Source organism: Parus major, chromosome 2 (genome assembly GCF_001522545.3).
Source record: "Parus major isolate Abel chromosome 2, Parus_major1.1, whole genome shotgun sequence".
Lineage (NCBI taxonomy): Eukaryota > Metazoa > Chordata > Aves > Passeriformes > Paridae > Parus > Parus major.
In genome coordinates, this window is record NC_031769.1 from 25198174 (window position 1) to 25223309 (window position 25136).

General features: G+C 37.5%; 1 protein-coding gene across 4 annotated transcripts in view; it reads left to right on the forward strand.

Annotated features, from left to right (window-relative positions):
- Positions 1–25136, forward strand: part of UMAD1 (UBAP1-MVB12-associated (UMA) domain containing 1) — a 79939-nt gene that overhangs the window by 6669 nt on the left and 48134 nt on the right. For all 4 annotated transcript variants that reach the window (XM_015619454.1, XM_015619458.1, XM_015619457.3 and 1 more), the window contains one exon: positions 758–876. In XM_015619454.1, coding sequence (XP_015474940.1) covers positions 795–876 — 82 coding nt within the window. In that variant the 5' untranslated portion in view covers positions 758–794. The remainder of the gene's footprint in view (positions 1–757; positions 877–25136) is intronic.

Consider the following 25136-nt stretch of genomic DNA (forward strand, 5'->3'; position numbering starts at 1 on the left):
GGCTGAAAGGAGTTTCCATCTTTAATTTTCATTGAGAACAGTTGAATTTTTTTTATTGTTTGTTTGTTTGTGTTTTTTTGATGATTCCACTCCATTCATAACTTTGTATAAAAGCCTTTTGTACTTCACTGTCCTCTTGCCTGTTGAAGTAAATTGCTACCTCAACAAGGTAATCTGTCAAAATGCCTGATATTTCAAATTGGGTAATAAAGATTAGGTATGTGGCCTCACTACATACGTATGGTCTGTTACATGAACTTTTTCAATAGATCTGTTCAGTAGAATGACTAGATTGGAGGAGACCTCCAAGATCATCGAGTCCAGCCTCTGCCCTAACACTACAACTAAACCATGGCACCAAGTGCCATATCCAGTCTTTTTTTAAACACATCCAGGGATGGTGACTCCACCACCCCCCTGGGCAGACCATTCCACTACTTTATTATTCCTTCCATGAAAAACTTTTTCCTAGTATCCAACCTGTATTTCCCTTGATGCAGCTTAAGACTGTGTCCTCTCATTCTGTCAGTTGTTGCCTGGAGAAAGAGACCAGCCCCCACTTGACTACAACCATCTCTCAGGGAGTTGTAGAAATTGGTAAGGTCACCTCTGAGTCTCCTTTTCTCCAGGCTAAACAGCCCCTGCTCCCTCAGCCATTCCTCACAGGGTTTGTGTTCCAAGCCCCTCACCAGCCTCGTTCCCCTTATTGTAAGTTCTGTTATTATATGTTTATTTAACATGTTTTGTCTTCACTTAGATAACTCCTTAGAAGACAAAAAGAACCCAAAGAGACTATGTTCAGCTTCTTCCGGAAAAGTCAAGATTCGAAGAAGGTTACAGTGCCAGAGAGAGAAGCAGATGGATTTGTTATTGTGGGTAAGTGGGGCTTCGGTATAAAGTGATTCTTTCATCTTTGAAATTTTGATCTTGAAGTTTCTTTGAGATGTTTAGACTAAATGAAATGTTAAGAGAAGCCCTGATAAAAATTGTCCAGTATCCTTACTTTTCCTGACAAAGTTAATTTTCCTAGTCTGCTCATTTGGACTAAATTGCTGAATATTTTTTTACATAGGTCTGAACTCATATTCAGGAGCACTGAAAATGTAGTTTCATGTTTTCCTTTCATGCTGAGTGGGGAGAAGTTACATTCTTACAAAAACAGGAAAGGTTAAAGTTGGGGCTTCTAGCTTTATGATTAGAGTTGTGGGAAGGGAGTATCTTACTGCAGTTGTTAAAGGACTGGCTTTTATTCAGGTTTCTTCCTTTCCATTTTGCTCATAGACTTTTTATATTAGAAGCCAAGAAGTGCTGGTGTATTTCTGGTCATGGTGAATATAGATACATTGTCTCAGAACCTGACTTTTAGTTTGATAAAAATAAAGCAGTTTAGGGCTTTCAAAGTTTTCTTATTCAAAAACTAATCTGAAGTATACACACCTGTGAATTGGCTACAACTGGAACTTTGATCAAGCTCTTTCACAGTTTTGCAGGTTGGCTTAAGTGTGCAGAAGAGAAAAAAATTATTGCTGTTACACTGAAACTGATCCTTTTTTCTCTTTTGACTATTTGTTTTCCTCCTTGTGAATCTGTCATCGGTAGTCAGCTTCTGCTGCTCTGATTTACTGACTGTTTCTTATCAGGAATCTTACAGTGTTTCTCTGTTTAAGTGTTACTTCTTGAGCATTTTCAAGTCACAAAAGCCTCTAGAATATTGAAGTCTAACAGTACAAGAGACTTGGAACCCTTTTGTAGAGAACTTAGATTTTTGGCAAAAGTTCTCCATTAAAACAAATCTGTTTCACATCTGTGACTGTGTTGTCATGCTTAATGGCTATCTTCCACTAGATTCTGTTCACCTGCAGCAGTTTTAATGGCTACATCAAGTCACTCCAGCATTTGCATTGTGGAAGGGTCAAAGGAGACACATCATCATCCCCAAAATGTCTGGAGATCATTTAGCATTTCAGTTTCTGTAATAGGCAAAATTCTGCACCCAAATGTTGCTATGTCCCACAGTTGCTGGTCCTGATTCTGCATTCAATTTAGCTTCATTCTTTTTTCCTGAAATACTGTCAGTGACTATTTAAATTTTGTTCACATAAATTCACGTAAAATTAATTGTTAAATATAAACTTAAAACAATCAATTTTATTTGAGTCTTTTTTAAAATTTATTATTATTTCTTTTTTGCTCAGATGGAAGTTAATTTAGCTGTCTGCAATGAAATGGACTCTGGCATTGGGCAGAAGAACTGCTATCAACCTTATCAGTGAAGCATATCACTGTCTTGCAAGACACATGTAGTTGCAGAATTACGGGTTAGGACTTAAGCAGATATTTATCTGGAAGGGGTGTTTTTGTCTAGGAATAGTGTCAGTGGAAAACAAAAGCCCAAACCACAACACTTAGCCATTCTGTTAGTTACTATTTTGTTACTCAGATGGAATGTTCTGAAGCTTTTCTAAACTGGTGTGTAAAATATTCTGGAAATTCAATAGTAAATATTTTTAACATGTCTCAGCAGCAGGTTTCTAGGACCATTTATGTGAATATTATTATAGGCAGTGAATACTCTTGGAGGGGGTGAAAATTTAATTTCTTACATTTTATGTTGGTTCTTAAACCCAGTCTTTCATTCAGAGCATATAAGAACAAAAAGCTTAGTTCACCAATATCCTGTGGACATGGGAGGAATATTTCTGTATTGGTTGATATTTGAAAAAGCGAGAAGAAAAGTCAGTGCTTTACACAGCTATTGCCCTGTCAAATGTGAAGATGATTTTTTTCTTTTCATAACTTCTCCAAATCCTGTTATAAATTGCTATATTTGAAATCTACCTTTCCTTGTAAAGTACCAATGCATTTGGGAATTCACTGTCTGACTAGAAAGGTGACTCATAAAAACAGAATCAACAAAACCAACTTTGAAGCCTAGCAGCTGAAAGAAATACTGTATTTTAGCTTTTGGGGTAAATATTGCATGTATGGGAATCAAGCAAAAATAATTTGTAATTCCCTCTCTACAAAATAAATATAAAATATAGTTTCTTAGAAGAGACTAAAACATTTTCATGTCTAACTAGCAGTTCACTTATTTTCTGGATACTGGTCATCTCATCTCTTATTGAAGTGGTAAAAATGGTGCTTGTTCTGTAACAAGCAGAACTATTACTCTGAAAAGGGAAACGATGCTTATGAAATAGGCATAACATGTGCAGTTGGTTTTGATGAGTCAATCAAATGCAGAAATATGGAAAAATGTTTCAGGGGCTTTCCTGATCATCACAAATTGTTTTTAATGTTAACATTCTGAAAGCCAGAATTAAGAAAACAAGTAATTTTCAGTTAGCTTGGAAATCTTGGAGAGTAGTAGTTCTTTAGGAATTTCTCATGTTTTGTGGCTTTCGTAATATAAAATAAATTCCAACCTACCATTCATTCCTATTGTTGCTAGCCATGGAGAAATATACAGGTTTAGTTCTGGCATCTTGGTTTGGCACATAGCTAAAAATCTCCCATCAGTCTCAAAGATCCAAATGTCTTTTAGTCTAGGATCAGGACACTGAGACAGCAATGTTGCTTCCCATGTGTGTTTGGCGAGACAGTCAGAAACTCTGCAAAATTCCTATGGTGCTGATGGTGCAACTGGGGTGGGTAGTGGGTGTTTTTGCTTGAAGCAACTGAAAGATCACAGAATCATAGAATGATTTGGGTTGGAAACATTTAGTACAACCTGCCTCCATGGGCATGAACATCTTTCAATAAATCTTGTTCAAAGCTCTGTGCAGCCTGACTTTGAGCACAACTTTTCTGGGTAGCCTATTCCAGTGTCTCATCACCCTCTTCATTAAAAAATCTTATAAATAACTAAAATCAATTAGAATATTGTCCTGAATGTCCCCTTTCAAATGACCGAGAGAAGTTAATTTTGTTTTCACGTATAGTTTAAGAGCCCAGTGTGCAGGGTCTTGTTTACTTTTCCAGATAAAATTGCAGTAAGCCAGAGTGAGGGAGCAGCAAATGCTGGTGGCTCCCCCAGGCAGCTGAGCCTGCAGCTGAGCGAGGTGCCAAGAGTGCAGGGGCTCGGGCAGAGACCTCGCTGAGGAGCAGGGCAGTCCCACACTCCCTGAACAAGGACACCACAGCCTGGGGACAGTGACCAGGGGCAGCCGAGACCGGGACTGCCAGACACGTCTGCAGGGATTAGGCACATCTGAGGCCAGGCCAGGAAGCTGGGTCAGAGGGTTGTGGCCACCCAGGTTCCCAAGCATCCCTGCAGGGTGCTTTTGGCAAGGACAAAGAAATGAGGCTTCTCCCACAGCTCTTTGCCTGGCCCTGATGGATGTGCTCAGGCTGTGTCATGTCTGTGGCTGGCCACAGGCACAGAGAGCCAAAGCCCTGGTGCTGGGAAGGCACCGCTGACCCTGGTGGTGTGCTCAGGGCTGGACAACCAGGAGGGTTGTGTTGTCTCTCACTGTGTCTGGAGGCAGCACAGTTCTCTTAGGAACTCTTGATCTGATCCTTTGACCATGCCTGAGTTCAAGGCTTTGTTTACTTTTGACTTGTGATTTAAAGGGAAATCTGTTCCATGGATTTAAGAGTTGTTGGGTTTTGCTTGGTTTTCTCTCAGGGATCTTTTTATGTTGTGTATTGGAATGGAGTAAATGGTTTGGAGAAGCAACTCAGTTGCAGGTGCTGACACCTGATTTTTAAACATATTTAACTTCTGTTTCTTCCCTGAATTTAGGACAGCTTTCTCTTTCATTCATAAATTAACATGGGTTTTCAATGCTCCCAGCCTCAGGAGCAGACCTCTTAACAAGTGGTAGGGAGTATTGGTACTTACACAGAGCACTAAAGTGTCACCTAAAGGTTATTTTCTAAGATTCGGCAATTTTGTTATAGAGTTTTTCAATGAGTAAGTACCTAAAGAAAAGTGAGCAGTCACAGGATTCTCATCAGAGTAGATTGACTGTCACAGAGACAGGGAGGCTGTGGCCATGGTAAGAAAGTTTGGCAGGAATTTTGTACTGAATATACACTGCTGCACTGTGAACCTCTATTCTTCCTACTGTGCTTTCCTAGATTCATCTAGGAAGGCCATCTAGAATTTGTGAGCAAATTTTGGATTAATGCTTATTTGATAATATTTATCACTATTGGAGTAAGCATGATTTTTGCCTACCAAGTTTCTTCTCAATAGAAAACAGTCATAAGAAATTAAGTGTTTTGAAATCTCTTCAAAATAAATAGAACAATCTGTGATATTTAAATTAGTCTTGGATTTGTTCAATTAACTAGCGACCTTTCTGTTTCAATGATTCAATGATAATGTGTGAAGTAAAGAAACTCTACAGAGCAAATGTGTTCAGGCTTGCACCAGCATCTAAAATATCACAGAAAAGGAGGTGGGAACTACTGTTTTTCATCCTGTGAGATGAAATACAGTATAAGCCAATTATTTCTTCTTTAGTAAAAGTATAGAAAAGAGCTGGTACTAATACCAGTTGGCAGGTAGAAAATCTGTGAACTTCTTGTAAGAAGTGGGATGTTGTTTATTTCATCATTACAACCTGCTGTCACAAAGTCAGGAACATAATGGGCTGCAAAAAGATTACACAGGGAATTGGATAAATTATGGTGGATGATAGCAGATACTCTTATCTTAAAGTTTTGGTGGTCAGGTATGACTTACTCTTTTAAGTTAATCTCAGCAAGGCATTAAAACTTTGGCTTATTTCAAATGAGATACTTGAATGTTCCTCTGATGTATTCAGTATCTATAATGTTGAGTTAAATCAGTATTCTAATTCCTTCGTACGGGATCATCCTCATCTGTAGGCAGGAGTATCCTCACTCATCTGTGAAACTGTGAAAAATATGATTTACATCCAGATGAAAGCTTCCCTTTGTCAACTGCAGTTATATTGCAGAAGAACACCCTAACAAATGGGAAATCTTCTGTATTGAAGATAGAAAAAAGTAAAATAATCAGCCCAAGTTAGCCTTTAGTTCTGGAAATCTGGACTGTTTTTCCAAAGAACAATTTTACATGTAGTTGTTGAACTCCTTAAATGTTTGCCTCTGAGAGAAATGTATATATGTATACATTTTCTGGAGTGAATCTGTTATGAAAGGGAAATTTAATATACTGATGCTCCTGAAACAAAGGACTACCCCCACACTAATTCATTACTGCAAATCAAATACTTTTCTGCTTTCTTCCCTCTGCACACACACCTCAAAGATTAAATTCATCAAGAGATTTGTAAAATCTTAGTGTTATTGCTGCTGTTTGTTTTCTAGGAGTTAATAGTAATGTGTAGTAAGTCCCTGAAAATGTCTACATTGCTTTTTCATTAATATTTAAGGAGCTTTTAGTGGTGCTAGTAAGTAAGGTTGGGCTGTTGCAGTGTTTTAAAATATACTATTACATTAAAGAAATGTACAAGGCATTGTGCCAGTTAGAAAAAAGCAGTGTCTCAATGTGCTTTCATTTTCTGCATCAATGGACTCACATTACCTATTTTTTATATAACAGGAGGTGCTTGTGTAGTTATTTCCAATCTTATAGTTTTCGAATAACCAAGCTATACTGGTTTTTTATGGGTTTTGAGTTTAAAATATTTAATACTAACTTTATAGTAATCTGAGATTTGGGGATCTCTTAATATTTTTATCTAAAGAATATTTTATACCTATCAGCCTGTGCCACTCTAAGTGAACACTTTTGATGCATACTAAGAAGTTACAGAATTTCAAGTGACCTCTTTCCTTAAGTGCTGCTTTATGGTTTTTATGCTTAAAAACCATGGTAGCTCATCTGGGCATTGAATTTTGCAGTCAGAGTTGATTGAAAAGGGAGGAGGAGGAATTCAGAAGAAAGAGTGCTCTCCTGTTACCGATCCTTAGTTGCATAAGGAGGTAATGTCTCCATTCAGTGATGAAGTCAAACTAATCCTCTTTGGGACTAATTTTGCACAAAAACAACCTGCGGTTTTCAGTGGTGCCGCTAGATGGGGATTTCCCTCGGATTCAGGGCTCGGAGGGCTTTGCTCTCCCCCTTTCACACACAAAAGTGCAGTAATAGTAATTATCGGTGTACCATTTGATTAGACTGTAGGTTTTCAAGAGATTTATAAAAAGCTTTTTAAAGCCTAATATCAAATCTATAATGACATTCCAACCTAATAAAAATAATGAAGCTTGAAATGTTGACAGCATGTATCTAGATGTTGGCTTGTAATTCGTTCCAAACAGATCTGTTGAGGCCCATGCGGGACCTAAATAACACAAAGAAGTAAATTTGCATATTTTACAGCAGGGGGAAAAAACAGAATGCAAAAAACATGAATAATTAGGAGCACAAGCTTCATGCTATATTAATACTGTTGAAAAGCATGTGTTGATTGTATTCTGAAAGCCAGTAGTGATTTGGTTGAGTGAACTCAGTCAGCATCTCTTATGCAGATTAAAGGATCTGGGTTACAGAACAACTGAAATTCATTGTTTTGCTGTATGAGGAGGTATATTTCTTAAAGGAAATGCTTTTTTTTCCTGATGGATTCTACACAGCAGAAGGAATCTTTCTCTTTAATGCATTATCAGAGAATGTTTTTGTTGACAAATGATTGCATTTCTTCATTTACTTGTACACCTCTAGATTTTAAAAACAGTTCTCTCAGCCACAAATCAGATGTTAGTATATTTAGCACTTTAGTATACGTGACCTACTTACTTTTCATGCCACAAAATTTCTCTTCCTTTTGCTTTCTAGGGCTTCAGCCCCTAGAACATACTCATGATGCTTTCAAGCTATGAATTTATTATTTCTAAATTTGCAGAAAATGCCCTTTTTAAAATATTAGCATACAGACTAGTTTTGAATCTGAATATTGTGAATGGTTGTGTTGGCTTCTGTTGATTGTAACATAAGATGTATAGCATACTTTTTATGAAAGAAAAGGTTATTTACTTAGAAATGGTAAATAGTTTCAAAAGTGATTTATTGTTTGCTTTGGCTGAATATTGTCTTGGCCCCTTAACTCACAACTATCTTAAAAAGTTACCTGGGTTTGACCATGGACTCAAGGGAGGAGAAAAGAATGAAGATGAAGACTTCTTGTTTAACTTGTTTTAATGCTGGCAAGAAAGAATTATGTGCTGCTGTATCAAACAGCTTTATTTTGGGGCATTAAGAGACAAAAATGTACAGAACCAAACACTTCCATTCTGTCTATTAAGCATAGCTTCTTAATTTGCATAACCAAAGGAAGAAAATGGTAAAATGTAGCAGTCTTTTTAGAAGTTGATGTAATTGTAAGAGGTTAAAGAGGCATCTGGCAAAAGGTTGTTTTGAGGTCACACATGCATCTGGCAGTTTGCTGCCAGCCCTCTAAGAAAATATTGGTTGGAGTTGCACTCCTGTTTTTCATATTAACTGCCTTCAGACTTGATGTATAATAGTCACTTTCTACAATCCAGGTCTCCAAAGTGCTCCTCAGAGGTTTGGTCCTACTGATTTTAATTTTTGAAAATACTGATGGAAGTAGAATATGCTTAAGTAAGAAAATCCTTCTTTTGATAGAAATTTTTTCTTAGAAAAGATGAAGACCTTTTTTGGACATAACTGGTCTACAATGATGTGTTTACATAGTTGAGATTGTATTCTTTAACCTTTCTTATAGTAGGGTGATCACTTTTGACACCTGGCTTCTGACAGTTTTGCTCCCATATGTAGAAGTTCACTCTCTAGTAGCAGTGCCATAGTCTATTGGCCTATACAGCATTCTTAAAGCAATTTGAAGTTGAAATATATGATAGGAAAATACCTGCTCCTTATTGTAAAACAGAGTAAAACCAATAAAATATAGTATAAAAGTAGGGATTTTCAAATGCTGGCTGTAAACTTTGTTTCCCAGAACATGCTGGTCCACTTCATGAACCACTTCAAGAATTAAAAGTTTGTTTGCTTTATGATGAAAAGAAAACAGTTCAGGGTATGAGAACATCTTTTTAGGCCAAGTCTGATTTGCCTATATACAGTGGACCTACAGCTAGAGCTAACTGAAAAACAGGAGGTGGAAAACGTGTTGCAGGAGCACGAGTTGATGTTTTGGCAAGTGATAAATTCAGGTTAAAGTCCCTCTTTCAGCAATGTACAGCATAGTTAGATGATCATTCCTTCAAAGAGAGCCCTAGTCATTAGCTCATGTAATCACTGCCTGTCTGGTTGGAGTCATTCAGACTTCTACAGATGTTAATCAGTGTTAATTTTCTCAGAAGGAAATGTTATGTTGAACTGGTTTTACACACACCCCTTGCTACCTCTGGCAAATAAATGTTTTTGTACTTTTTTTTTTTCAGTGGAAGAAGAAAAATTACTTTTAAAAAGATATATTCTCTTGTTTATTTTTAATTAGATATTATAAAGAAACTCAAGAAGGTTTTGTTCTGTGTTTTACAAGTGCTTCTAATCAGTCATGTCATAGGCCTCAATGTGAAATAGTAATGTAAGTGTAAGGCTTTTCCTCATAAAATGGAAGGTGGCTTGTCACCTTGTCCACAAAGTTGTTTTTTTCTTTAGCTGCTCCTTCTTGGTATACTAGCTGAGTACATTTCAGTCAGGACAAATAAATTAAAGGATATAGGGGATTTATCCATTCAGTTGTTTTGCATTTCAGTGCTATTTCATCTGTTTTTGCCATAACACCTCTTTGGAGGTTGCCAGAAATACAATGTGCTCTCTGCTCACATCTGAATGATGTTCAGATTTTACATAGTGTTTTTCTCCACAAATGAGGGTTGTGTGGACAATAATGAAATTTACTTTCTTCTTTCAGTCAAAAAGAAGCATTTTCTCACAGCATTGACCATGGCTTGCTGAGGAAATTATGCAGTACTCATTGTGTTCTGACATGATCATTTAACTTTGTGCTTTTTATATATTTTAGGACATCTCCACTAATTTTAGTAAATTAGTGCTATTTCCATTGTCATGGGGATATCCTACATGAGAGTAAAAAATAAAGGAGAATACAAATACCTCCTAGAACTAGTGGGTTGCTTCATTTGTGCAGCTTGTTTATCAGTTATCAGACACTCTGCTGTTAGTACTTACCTATCTACACTACAGGATATAATCTCAGCCTTAATTCTGTATACTGTTTCCTCAATTTACACATGGTAATTTGCTATAAAAACTGTGTATAGGGCACAAATTATAATGGACAGAAAATAATTCAAAGTCTTAAGTTAACTCAGAATATTGGTACAGTGTGTTTCTCTCTTTCCTCTTCCCAGCAATTAAGATAAATGTGGGACTTCAAATTCATTCAGCAGATGAGTATAGTTCTCTTAATTTCCTTCTTGTTTTTGCCAGGGTATCTAGGTGAAGTTAAGGGAACATGGATAAGGTGGATATGGATTTGGTATTTTGTCTATAAGAATACTAGTAGAAACTGTAGGGAAATCTTGCAGCTGGAAGTATTGAGTTGTCAATGGTGAGCTCATTGTCAGTGGTGAGGCTCATTTGTTTTGGTGTTTTGGTTTGATGTGGGGTTTTTTGTGGTTTTTGTTTGTTTTTCTCTTTCAGTTTCCCCAAATTAAAGATGAGCATGTAACTGCCGTGTGCAATATACATTTTTTTTCATTTAAATTGGGTAAGCTTCCTTAAAATGATCCATAGTCACAGACCTTTCCTGGAACAAAACAAAGCAAACCAAAAAAGATTCTTGCTGTTAGACTGTATCATTTAAAACCTCTTTTTGCTGAGATCTGTCTGGACCAGCAGTAAACTGTAGTCTTCAGGATTTAACCTCATAGTTTTCATACTCCCAGGTGAATAAGGAAGAGCAACAATTTAAAACCCATTACATTAATTTCTGCCCTTATTTCAGTTAGTATGAAACTTTAAGGTTTTTGAGTGGGACAGAATGGAACTTTATGGTTATTTCTTTAAATTTTTTTTCAATATGAACTTCCCTAACTGATGTCTTCTGAATTATTTAATCCATAAGTGTTGCAGAAGGACAGGAGTAGAGATCTGATTTACAAAAAACATTAGAAATCTTATTGTAGCAGAAAACAGCTAATATTATCTTTAAAAGATGGGTATTACACATACCAATGCACCCTTCATTAGGAGGGAAACTTCTGGAGAGGATTTTTTTGGTTGGAACTGTTTTCTTTTACTAACCCACAAGTTATGTCAACACTCTTATAAAAAGATGTACAAAGAGCTTTCATTATGTCTAAATACTGACTCCAGTTGAATATAAATTTCAGTTAGATATACCACCTCTTATGAAAATTTACTTCTACTTTACCAGTAAGCAACCCAAAGGTGAGACCCAGTAAAGAACAAGTAGTGGTTTTCAGGTCATGTATTGCGTTTTTAAAAAATAGGAAAGAGTGATCAAGAAGTAGAATTAAGCATCTCTGAAATTTAGTTTGCAAAATCTGTTTAGAGCATATTTGCCTAAAGTGACCTACTGGAAAAAGCAGAGACCAGTAATAAGCTTGAATTCTTAGTATGCTCTGGAGCTGAAGTGTCTGAATCAAAGCACCATACCTCGAGCACATCTGTCCACTTGATTAAAAAACAAAAGCTGAAGTTAGCATGTTCTTCTTGAAATATGATTGGTGTGTATTTGTGCTTAGTCAAGCAGTCATCTGAGAAGTGGGAGACCTCAACTCAAGTTCTGCGTGGGCTTAGTGCTGTCATATGCACATCTTCCAGCATCAAAGTCTAAAAGTCCAGTGAGAGGACTCCCAGTGTTTATATTGGCTGCAGAGTGGTTTTACTTCAATAATGCAAGACATAGGAGCTTCTCTGATACTGCATGAGTCATTGAACTTCAGTGGCCTGTGAGAAAGAAAATGGGGATATTGATCTCTGCTCCCTAGCCCAAGTGTGTGGTGGATTTGTGCTTTTTTTATTTCTGAAAATGAAATGAATTAAGGTTTTAAAAAACAAAACAGCACAAAGAGACAGAATGTGTTGCCAGCTTCTAGGCATCAGGCTCAGGCTTGTTCTGATTTGTTTTACTTCTGTCCCAGGCAACCGTGAACAGGGTCCAGCTTCAAAAGGAAGGGGAGAAAGGTTCCCAAGCAAATTAAAGTGTAGCTGACAGAGAGAGCTCCCTGTGGGAGCCAGGAATCTGAATATTGTCAGACTCCAAGGACGAGATTTCAGATCCATTGTTACTTGAGTGGGGTGGTTTAGAGGGTGAGGGTAAAAGCAGGCTCTGCTCTCCTTTCCCCTGGAAATTATAACAAGGGAATGTGCCCATTACGCCTGAAACACGCAGTGGCAAATGTGAGGGGAGACATGAGTTAAGCTGCTTCCCAATCAGATCCAGGACACTGGTGCAAAAGTGACAGCTAATGAATTTAGATTCTTAATGCATTTTGTGGCTTCTAAGACAGCTGCTTTCTTAGATTATCTTTTCAAGTATTCCTTTGTAGGCCTCCTAGCAATTCTAATCTTGTTGATAGCAAAATATGCGTACTGTGTGAAGATAATGAGTCGTGCTTTGTTATAATATGCTTTTCATTTAAAGTAGTATAAACAGCAGTCAAATTCTATACTTGCAAGTCCTTGCTGTTGCACTAAAGTACTTTTTAGGAGTATTAAGAAACTTTTAAAACAAAGAAGAGAGCAAAATAATTGAGCATCATACTTTTGGGTGATATTCAACTTGTCACAGCCATGAATGCATTCATTAGCTGTCAAAATTTGATTTTAAAAAGCCCTACTTTGTTGCTGGACAGTGTGTTGCAAGCACAGCTGTTTGGCGGAAGAGGGTGCATTTTGTTTGTGCATATTCCTTCTGCTGGCTTTGTGATCCAATGGGCAGGGGCTCCTGGCCCTCCCAGGGGGGCTGACAGTGATGGCTGGTAAAAGAAATGGGATCTTGTTCTGTGTGAAACAATAGTATCACAGGATATGCTGAGTTGGAAGAGAGCCACAAAGATCAAGTCCGACTCCTGGTCCTGCACAGAGTTGCACCATGCGCCTGACAGCATTGTCCAAAAACTTCTTGAACTCTCTAAGCCATAGTGCTGTGACCACTTACCTGGGGAACCTGTTCCAGAGCCCAGCCACCCTCTGGGTGAAGAACCTTTGTCTAATATCCAACCTAAACCTCCCCTGACACAACTTCAGGCCATTGCCTTAGATCCTGTCACTGGTCAGTACAGAGAAGAGATCAGTATCTGCCCCATTTTTTCCCCTGATGGGGAAGTTGTAACGGCAATGAGGTCTCCCCTCAGTCTCCTCCAGGCTGGACAGACCAAGTGACCTCAGCCACTCCTCATACAGCTTCACTTCAAGGCTGTATCCCATCATCTTTGTTGCCCTCCTTTGGCCATCTCTAACAGTTGAATTTCTTATATTGTGGCACCCAAAACTTCCCCCAGCACTCAAGGTGAGGCTGTCCCAGCTCAGAGCAGAGCAGGACAATCCCCTCCTGGCCTGGCTGGTGATGCTGTGCTGATGCTCCCCAGGACAGGGTTGGCCCTCCTGGCTGCCAGGGCACTGCTGGTTCATGTTCATCCTGACATTGACCAGGACCCCCAGGTCCCTTTCTGTGGCACTGCTCTCCAGCCTCTCATTCCCCAGTCTGTCTGTACATCCAGGGTTGCCCCATCCCAGGTGCAGAATCTGGCACTTTCCTTATTAAATTTCATACAGTTGGTGATTTCCCTGTCTGTAATTTGTTGAAGTCTTTCTGCAGGGCCTCCCTGCCTTTGAGGGGTCAACAGCTCCTCCCAGTTTTGGATCATCTGCAGACTTGCTTAGTATCCTTTCAAGTCTCATGCCCAAGTCTTTAATAAAGATGTTGAAGAGCACAGGGCCAAGGATGGAGCCTGCAGAACCCACTAGTGGGAGATCACCAGTCTCATGTCACCCTGTTCACTGTAACCCTTTGTGCCCGACCCCTGAGCCAGCTGCTCACTTGTTGCATGATGTGTTTATCCAGCTTAATATTGGACATTTTCTCCAGAAGGATCCTGTGAGAGACAGTATTGAAAGCTTTCTGAAATCCAAAAAGATTACATCAACTGGCTTCCCTTGATCAACTCAGTAAAGTAAAACTTTATAGGAAAAAGGTAAAACTTTATAGTACAGTAAAAGCTGTTCAGCAGATTCTGATTTCAAATTTGATTGTAAGAAGTCATTAAGAACTTCAGATTAAATGTTCTTAAAATTTTATTTACCTGCATATTGGTTTTTTTTAAACCTATATCACTCAATACTGCTGTGGAAGTTGGTTTAAATTTGTTCAGGGCCATAGTCCAATAGTGTTTGTCTTGTCTTCACTCCTGAGCTTATTTGTCTTCCAATGTTTGGTGATTTTTGCAGTCTTATGTTTTAAAACAAAAAGACAAAGCTTTTGTTTTGTGGTTTTCTTTTTGTTTTCGTTTTTTATTTCTTTTTTAGAGACTCTTCTTCCCCTTAATTTCTCATATCTTTTACTGGTTGATCAGTACAGGCTCATACCTGCTTAATGTCAGCAGGTATCTTTCAGCTGCACATCTTGCATACTGACCTTTGTAACAGATACTCTTGAGCAAGAAGTGTTTTCTTTCCTATCTGATAAATAAGATGTAAATCAAAGGATGTCTGTGTTATTCTTTTGTGTTCTTATTTCAGAAGGTGTGATATCTATAAGTGGTCTTGTCTACTACTTCCTTTCTCTCTTTTTTCCTGCCCTTTCCCTTGGGTCCAGTGAAACTTCTGAATCCTCTGGGTTTATATTTCTTTAAGTCTTCAGCACATTCCTGGCAGCATAAGCCATCTGTTTACTTACATTCTGTAGCTAAAGTCAATGAACTTCTTGTGCAGGGAATGAATTATGAAGTTAAGACATTTCTGGTGAGAACATGTCTAGGCACTTTTGATCTTGACTCTGGAGATCTGGCTTAACATGGGGTACAAATGAACAAACTCTCAAGAGGCTCTTGTTTTAAATCTTTAATTTCCATTCTATTCCTGCTATTTCCATTCTACTACTGATGACTTTCCTCAAGTAGACCCACTGTTACCTTTGCTAACTGGTGAATGACCAACACTTAATTTTGTTATCTATCTGTATGACTTTAAGTGGAATAAGTGCTCTGATGTGATACCTGCAGTGTTAAGGACCAGCTGATTGATGTAGTGTTTCAGGATTCCAGTCTATCCTGCCCTTTTGAGAGGACTGAACCATGTATTACACTGACATGCTGCAAGCAGATGGTGATAGCTGATGTACAGTGGCTTTTGGCTTTTTTTTTATTCTTTGGCTTTTGCTTTTACTTTCTGTTTGATAGGTTTTTTATTACCATGAAACTACCCAAAAGAACAGAACCAGTGTTGAAAAAAGCAGACTGTTTCTGAGTTCAGGATTTTAAGTGTACTATTTAAGGTAACTAAATAGATAAATGCTATATAAACTGCCTCCAGAAATCATCTGAAGGTCAGAAAGAAATGTTACAGGGTCCTTGTCCTTCTTTCTTCCCTTCAAAGCAACAGCTTCCAACTAGAACTCATATTCTGAATTATAAATTGAATGATGTGTATGAAACCTAGTTATGAAGTACAACGTGCAGATAAACAGGATAAGTAATGTGACCTCACTTGCTTTAGAAGCATGCTGAAATGCTAGTCAAGCAGAAGCAGAAATACCCTGAAGTGTATTTACTTTGGCCATTTGTTAAAATCCTGTCTACCTTTAGATATTCCTTCCTTCTGACATATTTATTATCAAGACGGAAGAGTTTCAGCTTGTACACTTGATGGACAAAGAGCAAGAGCTTTCTATATTCATACACTCCCCATACTCTAGTAAAAAGTTATTTTCATTCTTAAATGAAAACATATTATTTGTACACATTACTACACACCCTGAAGATAACTATGGTGGAGTCTTTCTAAGAGATGTGGTGAAGCAGCTCAGTAAGAGTTCGTAGATTCCCATTAAACCTTTAGGATGGATTTACTTGGGGCTGTGTCTGAGGCCTTCCTACTTTTTCAAGGAAGATTTATGTACAGTATTTTTGTTGGTAAACCTGAGGTTCTCTTGATAGTGGGCATAATTCATGCTACAGTGAGGGTGGAAGTGTGTGGATGTTTTAGATGTAAATTTCTTGGATAGATCAAATAAATACAGTATGAAAGAGCAGCATTGCAGATGGGGGAGGCTTTGTTGTATTTTACCTTATTGTAAACTGAATGTCTGATTACCATTTTTTCCCTTGTAAGTTCCATCCGTATTTTAGCATGAGAGTCAACTGTTGGCTTTTTCTCCCCTGCTTACACAATGGAGCATAAACACAAGACAGTGAAATTGATTCTTACAGAACACTGCTAAAACTTTACTGCATGTACACCACCTGCTTCTGAACAAAATATTTCTAGCAATCCATATGTATACTCTTGTCTATTGCAAATTAATTGCTTTCTGAACAGTGACCTGAATGAAGAGCTTCCATTAAAATACGTTTGTGCATTAGAAATAGATCCAGTGTAATATTAAAGTGGAAAAGATTCAAAGATAAATGTGGAGTTAATAGATTAAGCAGAGCTCCACAGTTCTTGACTTTCTCCTGTGACTATCTTCTAAGGGGAGGATTCTCAAGCAGTCAAATAACAGGAAAACAGTGAAAAGACTGAATAACTGGTTTGGTCTCATAGCACCATTTAACTCTTTTATCCTGCTATTCTTCTTCAGTGAGAAAATACCAGGATAATATCAGGTGTGTCAGCATCTTCCATGATCATGCCCTCTTGACACAGGGGAATTTCTAGATGTTAAACATTGCTTATCATGGAACCATTGCAACTAAATCTGCTGTTAATGGCTTAGAACATGAGAGGAAATGGGAGAGGCACCAAATATGTCTTTGATTTACCTTTGAGCTAACTGATTTCAGGTGGCCTGTCTAGTAGGTTCATTTGTCCATGTAAATTAGAGTGCCCTTTTGGCCCCAGAGGTAACAAATTTTAAAATTAAGAGGTAGACACATAGAAAAAGCATGTCTTACCAAGACATGGTAAAAAGTATTAGCTATCCCTGTTCAAAATTCAACTTCTGTTGTTCGTAAGGAGTTACATCTCATGGAAACCAATAGCTTTTGGCCAGGTTCCAGACACGTGGGGGAAACTTTAGGTTATAGTTATGCTTTACAGCTTCTTTTAATTAAAAAAAAAATTAGAAACAACTTGATGTTGACCGCAGTTTACTTGTGTCTAAGTGTTTTCATGAAAACAAATATTGTACCAATGTGAAAATTTAGTTCTTAAGAAAAGTGAGCCTAATCTTTAGTTCTTTTAAGTGGATGCATTTCACAGAGATATAAGATTATCTGTTCAAATTCTTGGTTTTGAGATTTGACTGCCATAAATTTTTATTTCTGTGTGTAAACTGAAAGCAATGATAGTCTACTTAGGAGTATGTTTACCTGTTTGTTTTTTTTTTCCATTGGATGAAAGCTGAAAGTTGATGACATGTATTTTATATGCAGCTGTCTGTGCATTTTCAATATAGGAGGAAATACAATCAGTTCAGCATGACTGGGTTACTATAAATAGTTCAAGAAAATACCTTCATTTCCTCTCCACATTTATTTTTGTCATATGCCTTACTGACTGTAACACATGATGTAACCAAAAATGGAGTGTTATATTTTTATTTAAAAAATGCAATATTAAAACACAGAGTGGTGCCTGTATTTAAGAAGCAGAACTGTAAAATAGAACCCACCTTATGAAAACATCTGGGCATGTTTTGCTCTTTTGTTTTAGGGAGGTAAGGAATTTAATAATTGCAGATAATACTGATGAAAGCAAGACTGCAATATATTTTTGTGCTAAAACCATAAAAAGTTATTTTGGGAATTAAGTGGTAGATTTCTGCATTAATAGGAAAAAATAAAGATTTCAGTCCTCATTTTCATCCTTCTAGTGGAAGCTAATTAGATAAAAATTATTTTACAGCAGTTATAACTTAATATTATTTTTTAGGTGAAAAGTGGAAACTTTAAAGAGAGTGGTTATACTTTCTATGTATCATTGTCTGCTAAATTAGTGTGATTTGCTCTCTTCTAACTAGGTATGAAAATTATGCATTTTATTAGTCAGATAAGCGCAGGCTGCAATAACAAACCTGCATAACATGTCTGAAAGGAAAAGACCTTCCAAAAGTACTCATCCTGTTACTAGCAAACCCATAGAGCCTGCTCTCCCCTGGCTTTGCTGCTCACTAGCCTTAGCCCTGCTCTCTTACCCTCCTTCAGTCCCATCCTTTCTCCCACAGATCTCTCCTTTCATGGTTTGGCAAGGAATGGCATTTCCTGCTGGTCCAGCGTGCAGGACGGTGCCACCCCCAGATAAACCTAATGCAGCACTTGGCTCTGGCTCTGATGGGTAGCAGCTGACTCCAGAGGCTGCTCACAGCCCTCTAACCCTTGAGCTGATCTGACTTAGCAGCTCTGGTTTAGGGACCTGGTTGAAACCTAATTGATGCAAGCCAATGATCACAACAGTTATTAATGAATAACAAAAAGAAACACATAGGCCATCCAACTAAGAAGCCTTTTCTTAAAAAATAAAACCAAACCCCCCTGAAATTTTAGTTGTATGTTGCTTCGTTTTATGAACAATAGTGAAGTCTATAATTGCTTCTGTGTTACTAAGAAAGTAACTTTCAGGAGAGCTGCAGAAAGGTTACTTTTGTGGAAAACATTAGCACTGATTGTTCCCAGGGACTTGAGTCTCAGTGTTCTACATGGCAAGTAAGTTTTCCATCATTTGTGCCTGTGCCAGGGGAAGATGACAAGCCATCTAGCCATATAAAAGCTGGATGTTAAGGGGTGTGCCTTCCTGTTATGAAACTCGCTGCAATCCTGAAATTCAAAGTAGATGAGAATGTGTGCAAGACATTGAGAACAATGGAACAAGAGGGTAGGCACTGAAATAAATATGTTGGAATGTAGATTGAGCAGGTTGACTTTCCGCTGAAATTAAGCTGGGAACTTTGCTGTCCCTAAAATCATGTCATTAGGTGAGTTCAAAGCCTGTCACTAGTGAGCTTACTTATTTGAGTAGAAACAACTGTAGTAAATCTGTCTGAGGGCAACCATATGCCAGAAGCTGACCTAAAAGTATGATGAACCAATGGTATTTCATAGATGCATCTTTCCATAAAAAAAGACAAAAATAAAAACAGACCAAATAAACAACAAAAAAACCCCACAAACCCCCCAAACAAACAAAAAGAACCCACAAAAAATCAAACAAAAACAAACAAAAAAAACCCCCAAAACCCAAAAAACCCACAAAGAACAACAAAAAACAGAGGGGGGGAAAAAAGTTGTTTGCTTTTGTAAATATTTACGCTAGCTAGATACCTGAATGTTTTGATAGCTCAAATGGAGTCCTTTAAACAGGAGGAAGGGCAAGTATACAAGAGAAATATTTAAAAAGAAACAAAACCAAACCAAAAAGCATGGTTTTTAAACATCCTATAAACTATGAGCAGGGTGCCACTGCATTGTTCCCAAGAACAGAAGTTCCCACCTAGGATTATAGTGAAGGTGCCTGAAAACAGATGGATGAAGTGTGATACATAGAAGAACGAAGTCGAGTCTGCAGAGGTATTACTTGATAGCTTTGGAGCCATCTAACTTTAAAGCTAAGTGTCATCTAAAGAAAGTAGATCCCTTAGTCCATGGGCATTGCTGGAGAAAATACTGACATAATAATGCCTTTAAATATACAGATGCATTTTTCCACAATTAATTTAGTACTGAGTCTCGCAGTTGACAGGTTGGAGGAAGCTGGAAAACTTACTCCAATGCTAGCATGAAAATGATTATCAGCAGACTCAGGTGAAGTTAGAGCACTTTGTAAGTCTGCAAAAAAAACCTATTAGTCTCCAAAAAGAGTAGTCGTCATCTGTATTTCTACTCCATGTGCAGACTCATCTTTTTTCTCCTTCCTCCCTGTTGAAGAAGATAGCTTTCACTAAGAATTGCAGTCTGAATATGATTAAGTGGTTTTTAGAATGTGTAACAATTTTGTACACTTGACACATTGAGATAAGGTGGTTAATATTTCCTATAGACAGTACCTTCAAATTTATTTTTAGTAAATGTAAGTATTTAAGAATTCTGAAGTGGTGAAGAAAGCAGTTGTCACCCTGAATGTTTACAGTGGCAAGTTTTAGCTTGTATGAACTGACTGGGGAGAAGACCTTCCTTTCAGTTTCTGTTCACAGCAGTGACTTGTGAGAATGAAACAGTGCAGTCGGTAGAACTGGATTGATAACAAAGTAGTTGATCCATGTACTTTGTCTCTATTGCTGTATTCCTTTTACTGTGTAAACTGTGCTAAATCTGGGGGACCTAGAAAATAACAGAACAGAGTAGTTGAGTAAGCACAGAGCAGATGCCAAACAATTGCCCATTTCCTGAAATCTTTGTACAGAATTTGGAGGCAAAACAATTCAAGGAAATGCTCAGTATAAAAATGAGGGAGCTGCAATAATTCATAAGGTGTAATAATTCATGAGGTGGATTGTGTTGAGTAGATCTAGAAGGTTGAGTGTAGGTCTGGCATTGAGAGCTTCTGTTGGCTTTGCTGACTGAAGCTTAATTTTGGTGTCAGCTGAGGAAAGGTTGATTGACTTGTCCTTCCCTTTGGTTTTGTATTTGAGTTGGTACTAACATTTGCACAATGGTGATAGTATGGTGTTTGGTGTCTTTTAAGAATGTGAGAAAATCTCTTAGGCATTCTGGGTCTCTACACTCATGTGTTACTGATCTGGATTGCACATGACAGGTCTCTAAAAATGACAGTCAGTCTTCATACCATTTCATTTCATGAAATGTTCAATTTCATCCAGTCTGAGTACAAAATGAACTCTCATTATGTCTTCTATTGCATAGCAGGTAAATAGAAGACATCTATGTATATAAAATAAATTCATTTGAGTTCTTAAGTTTTCAGTGAGTTGCAGAGCAAGGGAGCTATGCTTGCCTATTTGGCCACATGCTGGCCACACTGGTGTCCCAGAACTCACTTTGGGCCATCATGCTGGTTTTGCCTGCTGGTGCATCTCAGGAGAGGATTTCCTAATAACTGGAAGACAAACGGAGTTGTGTTGGTATCCTAGAGGGTGAAGTTCTAGGTGGAGTTGTTCTAGGTGGAGCAGTTTGCCCTCTGTGTAGACAGTCCACCAGAGGGAGATGAACACCAGAGTTTGGCGGAAGAGGAGCAGTTTGTGCTGGCAGAGGTTTGCCTAGGCCAGCCTTTTGCACCTGAGAGTACAATACCATGTCAACACCTTTGTGTGTCAGAATCAAGACTGGAGTCATGGGTGGTTTCTTGTACTCCTGAGTGGAGATCAAGGCCATCACTGTATTTTTGACCTTTTTTTGCTATACCATTGCATTAGTAAAACTTTGTAAGAAAGAGAAAGGTAGTGATATTCCTATGGGTTTTCTTAAACCTTTCTGCCCGGCTGGCCGTTGGATTTTGCTCTTGATTTAACTTTAGGTATATCCTCAGTGCGTCTGGTCTGTTTGTATGAGTCCAGACAGATTCCCCGTTCATTTAGCCTGAATTTGGCAGGCTGTCTGGATATGGGACTTTTGTACTTTTTAATATGCAGCAGCGTTGAGCTGTGCCTGAGCTGCCGAGCCGGCTGGGAGGAAAGGTTTGGTTGCCTTGACGTGAGTGACGCGGTAATGGAGCTCCATTGTCTGGGCTGGAGCTGCCGCGACTCCTGCCAGTGCAGAAGGGTTGGCAGAGGAGTTTGTTTGTCAGCATGGAGCTCTATCGGCACATCCTCAGTCTCAAGGGCAAGTGTGTTACTCATTCCTGTCTGGAAACTGATTGATTTAAAAGACTCTTGAGATGAGGTGGTTCTTTAGGTTCAAGAGCCAAATAGAAGTGAAAAAGAAATTATTTTTGAGTAGTGTCTGCTACAGATATTATACTGTAACTTTCTTTACAGTGTCAGTCCAGTAAAATGTAACACAGAGAGTCTGTATTTCAACTAAGATCATATGTCTTAAGTCTTTTGACCATGTTCATGAAAAGGAAGACCTATTAAATGCCTTTTTTGGGCATCGGTCTTGTTCCAAACCTGTTAGCTTAGTACGTTTTCTTAAATCTCTTGTCAACTACTATAATTTCCTCACAAATTGTGATTTTTAGTCAATCCTTTTAATTGAAATTTGGAGTTTTCCTTAAAGTTTAGGATCTAATTCAAACAATTTTAAGAGTTTGTCTTAAGTGGCACATGTCATGACAAACTTACTTTCTTCAGTTATGTGTTCCATCTTTAGAATTTGAAAACAGATGTGCTTTTTGAGTGGTTTTTAAAATTATTTTATTGCATCTTATAACTAGTCTAGTATTAGAACACAGAATTTGATTTTTAGTGTTTATGATTTTTTCCTATGCATTAGTAAACAGATTAAATGGGAAAAAGCAACTTGGATGTAGACTTCAGCTCATTACAGATCTCTCCTTTTAATGGCAGATCCTGCACGTTATCCAGACACACCACATTGTCTTGAACAGTAGAGTATCTGTGTCTTTTACTGTTCTTATTTGTTTACCTGGAATCTTCTAGTTTTATATTAACAATGTCAACAATTCTGGCCCAATCTTCACGTCTATAGATGTCCAGAATAGAACAGAAATTAACATCTGATGATGTACAGACTTGCCAGCAAAATAAATTGTTGACTTTTCTTTGAGGATATATTCAGCACTTCCTTAAAAAAGAAATATAAAAAAAAAATAAAAAAAATCACATTTTTTATAGCTGAATATACTGGATATGAAAACTGCCTTGACTGAGAAAACTGGAAAAAACTGGGCTTCTCCTGCTCTATGATTCTGATACCAGTGTACAACTATGCTCAGTTTAGACAGATGTGACCATGGTGTTCAAAACAGTAATATATTGCCATAGATGCTGTCACGTTCTTTAAAATCTATTTTAACAGTGTAAACATTAAGACTAAGTAATTTCCATTTTATCTTGGTCTAAAAGTGTTTCATATTAATAGCTAACAGGATAAAAAAAAATAATTTTTAGTATGATTGTGTTTAGCATAGCACAGGAAAATTAGCAGGGCTTGATGAAGAAGTCTTATGAGAAGTTTTCCATTAACTGGAAAGTCCTGTAGATATCAACTTTAAAGGTAGAATATTAAAGTGGTATATAACATGTTGTAAATAGTTGTCAGGTGTATTTACATTTGATTTTTGCCATGGCACTTCTGGTCAGCTGCTGACTTTAGGAGAACCACTAAAATTGCAGATGTAGAATATTTTGAAAGACTTATTTGAGGTTTGAATTTTTTTCCTTAGTTTACCCAAGATATATGTTCTTCAACAGATAGCACAGATCTGCTCTAGTTTATCTGTAATTGTGAAACTTAGGTTTGCTAAATATCTTGATTCTTTACTATTTATTTGATATCAAGGACCACATTTATTAATTTGGAATCTATGGGGAAATCCAGGCTCTCACCATCATTTGTTTCTCTCTTAGACTTATATCCCAATTAGTTAGTTTTATGTTTGGGATTGTTTTTTAAATTATAAATTTATATGGTAAACCATGCTAGCTTTTCTATCCTGTGATAAGTATGTTTAGCTAACAAAGATCCTCATCCTTGATCTTTCCCTTTCACTTTTGTGTTCAGCTGCTCCTGAATAACATACTAAAAATAAACTAACTTTACTGAGGTCGTTTGTTGACATTTATATTCAGTGACTCATTGTAGTCTGTTGCTATATGATTAAGATCTATTTTGGCTTTTAATCATACATCCATTGGTATACTCTTGAAAACAAGTAATTGAATGTTGAAAATTCTGATTTCTGTCATAGCAATTTAATGAAGTCCAAATCTCTGTAAAATACTGAACTCAGTATCTGTAGTCTGAAGATATCAGTAGTCAGCTATAGTGCATTTTTATTGCAGTAGAAGCTCAACACTTACATCAGCAATAACACAGATAACTGAAGTGACCCAATGCAGACTCTAATAGACTAAACAGGAATTTTCCTTGTTTTGTGACAATAAGGGACACTTTAGCTGAGTGTTTAGTATGAGAATAGGACATCTAGAATCTAGACTTCAGCTAATGAATTTCAAATGAAGCAAATGAGACACCTACCATAAGATGTGTCAGTTTTTTTAGTAAGGTTTTCTGTGCATGCAATATCAAACTTTCTGTAAAAGGCTTGTAGGGCTGATACGTTATATAAAGAAAATCAATATAGCATTTCCCAAATAGCATATATGAAAATTTATATAAGTTTATATATAGCATTTGATATTTTCTATGACATTTGCTACCTTGCATGCTATTTTGGGATAAGCTGGCAGATAGTTTTTTTCAGTCCATAGTTCCATGGATGTCTATATGTGTATTCTCTGCAAAGTGGCAGCCACATGCATTTTCATGTGCCAACATTTCTGGTGTGGCTGCACACGTGTTGGATCTGGGAACTGATCAACTAATCAGGTACACACTGAGTATCTGGCCTGAGGGTGATGATGCAGCCTGGCTGGGATGGGATGCGGGTGGAGAGAGAGGGGATTTCAGCTGCAGCTTGCACTTAGTATTGGTTAAATTCATTGTGAAACCAGCCCTCAAGGTAAGCCTATAGACCATGTGTGTCCTTACTACATTTTTGTAAACAAGCAAGCAATGAAGGAAATCCAGTGCTTCTTATAAAATAATTATTAGAGTTGTATGAATTTTTACACTACAAATTGCTCCTTTTCACAAGTGTGAATCAGAAAATGTGTGTAGGCAACAATGCAAGGGAGAGTTGTTTTCAGTAGTAGTCCTTTTTTCTGCATATGGATCACTTTTATAAAACATTAAAAAAACTAATTAGTGACATATCCTAGAATTAAGTGGACAATATACTTAAAATAAGTGAAAAAAATATTTAAGTTAGTATATCATGACTGTATTGATTCCACTAACATAGTTATTCAGTAGTTAGCTCTCTTTTATGGCTTGCTGCTCTTATTGAATTGCTTTGTTTTGGTATTACCCAGCTATATGTGCCAGGTTAACTCAGTGAGGAGGTGGAGATTTCAGAATTTTCA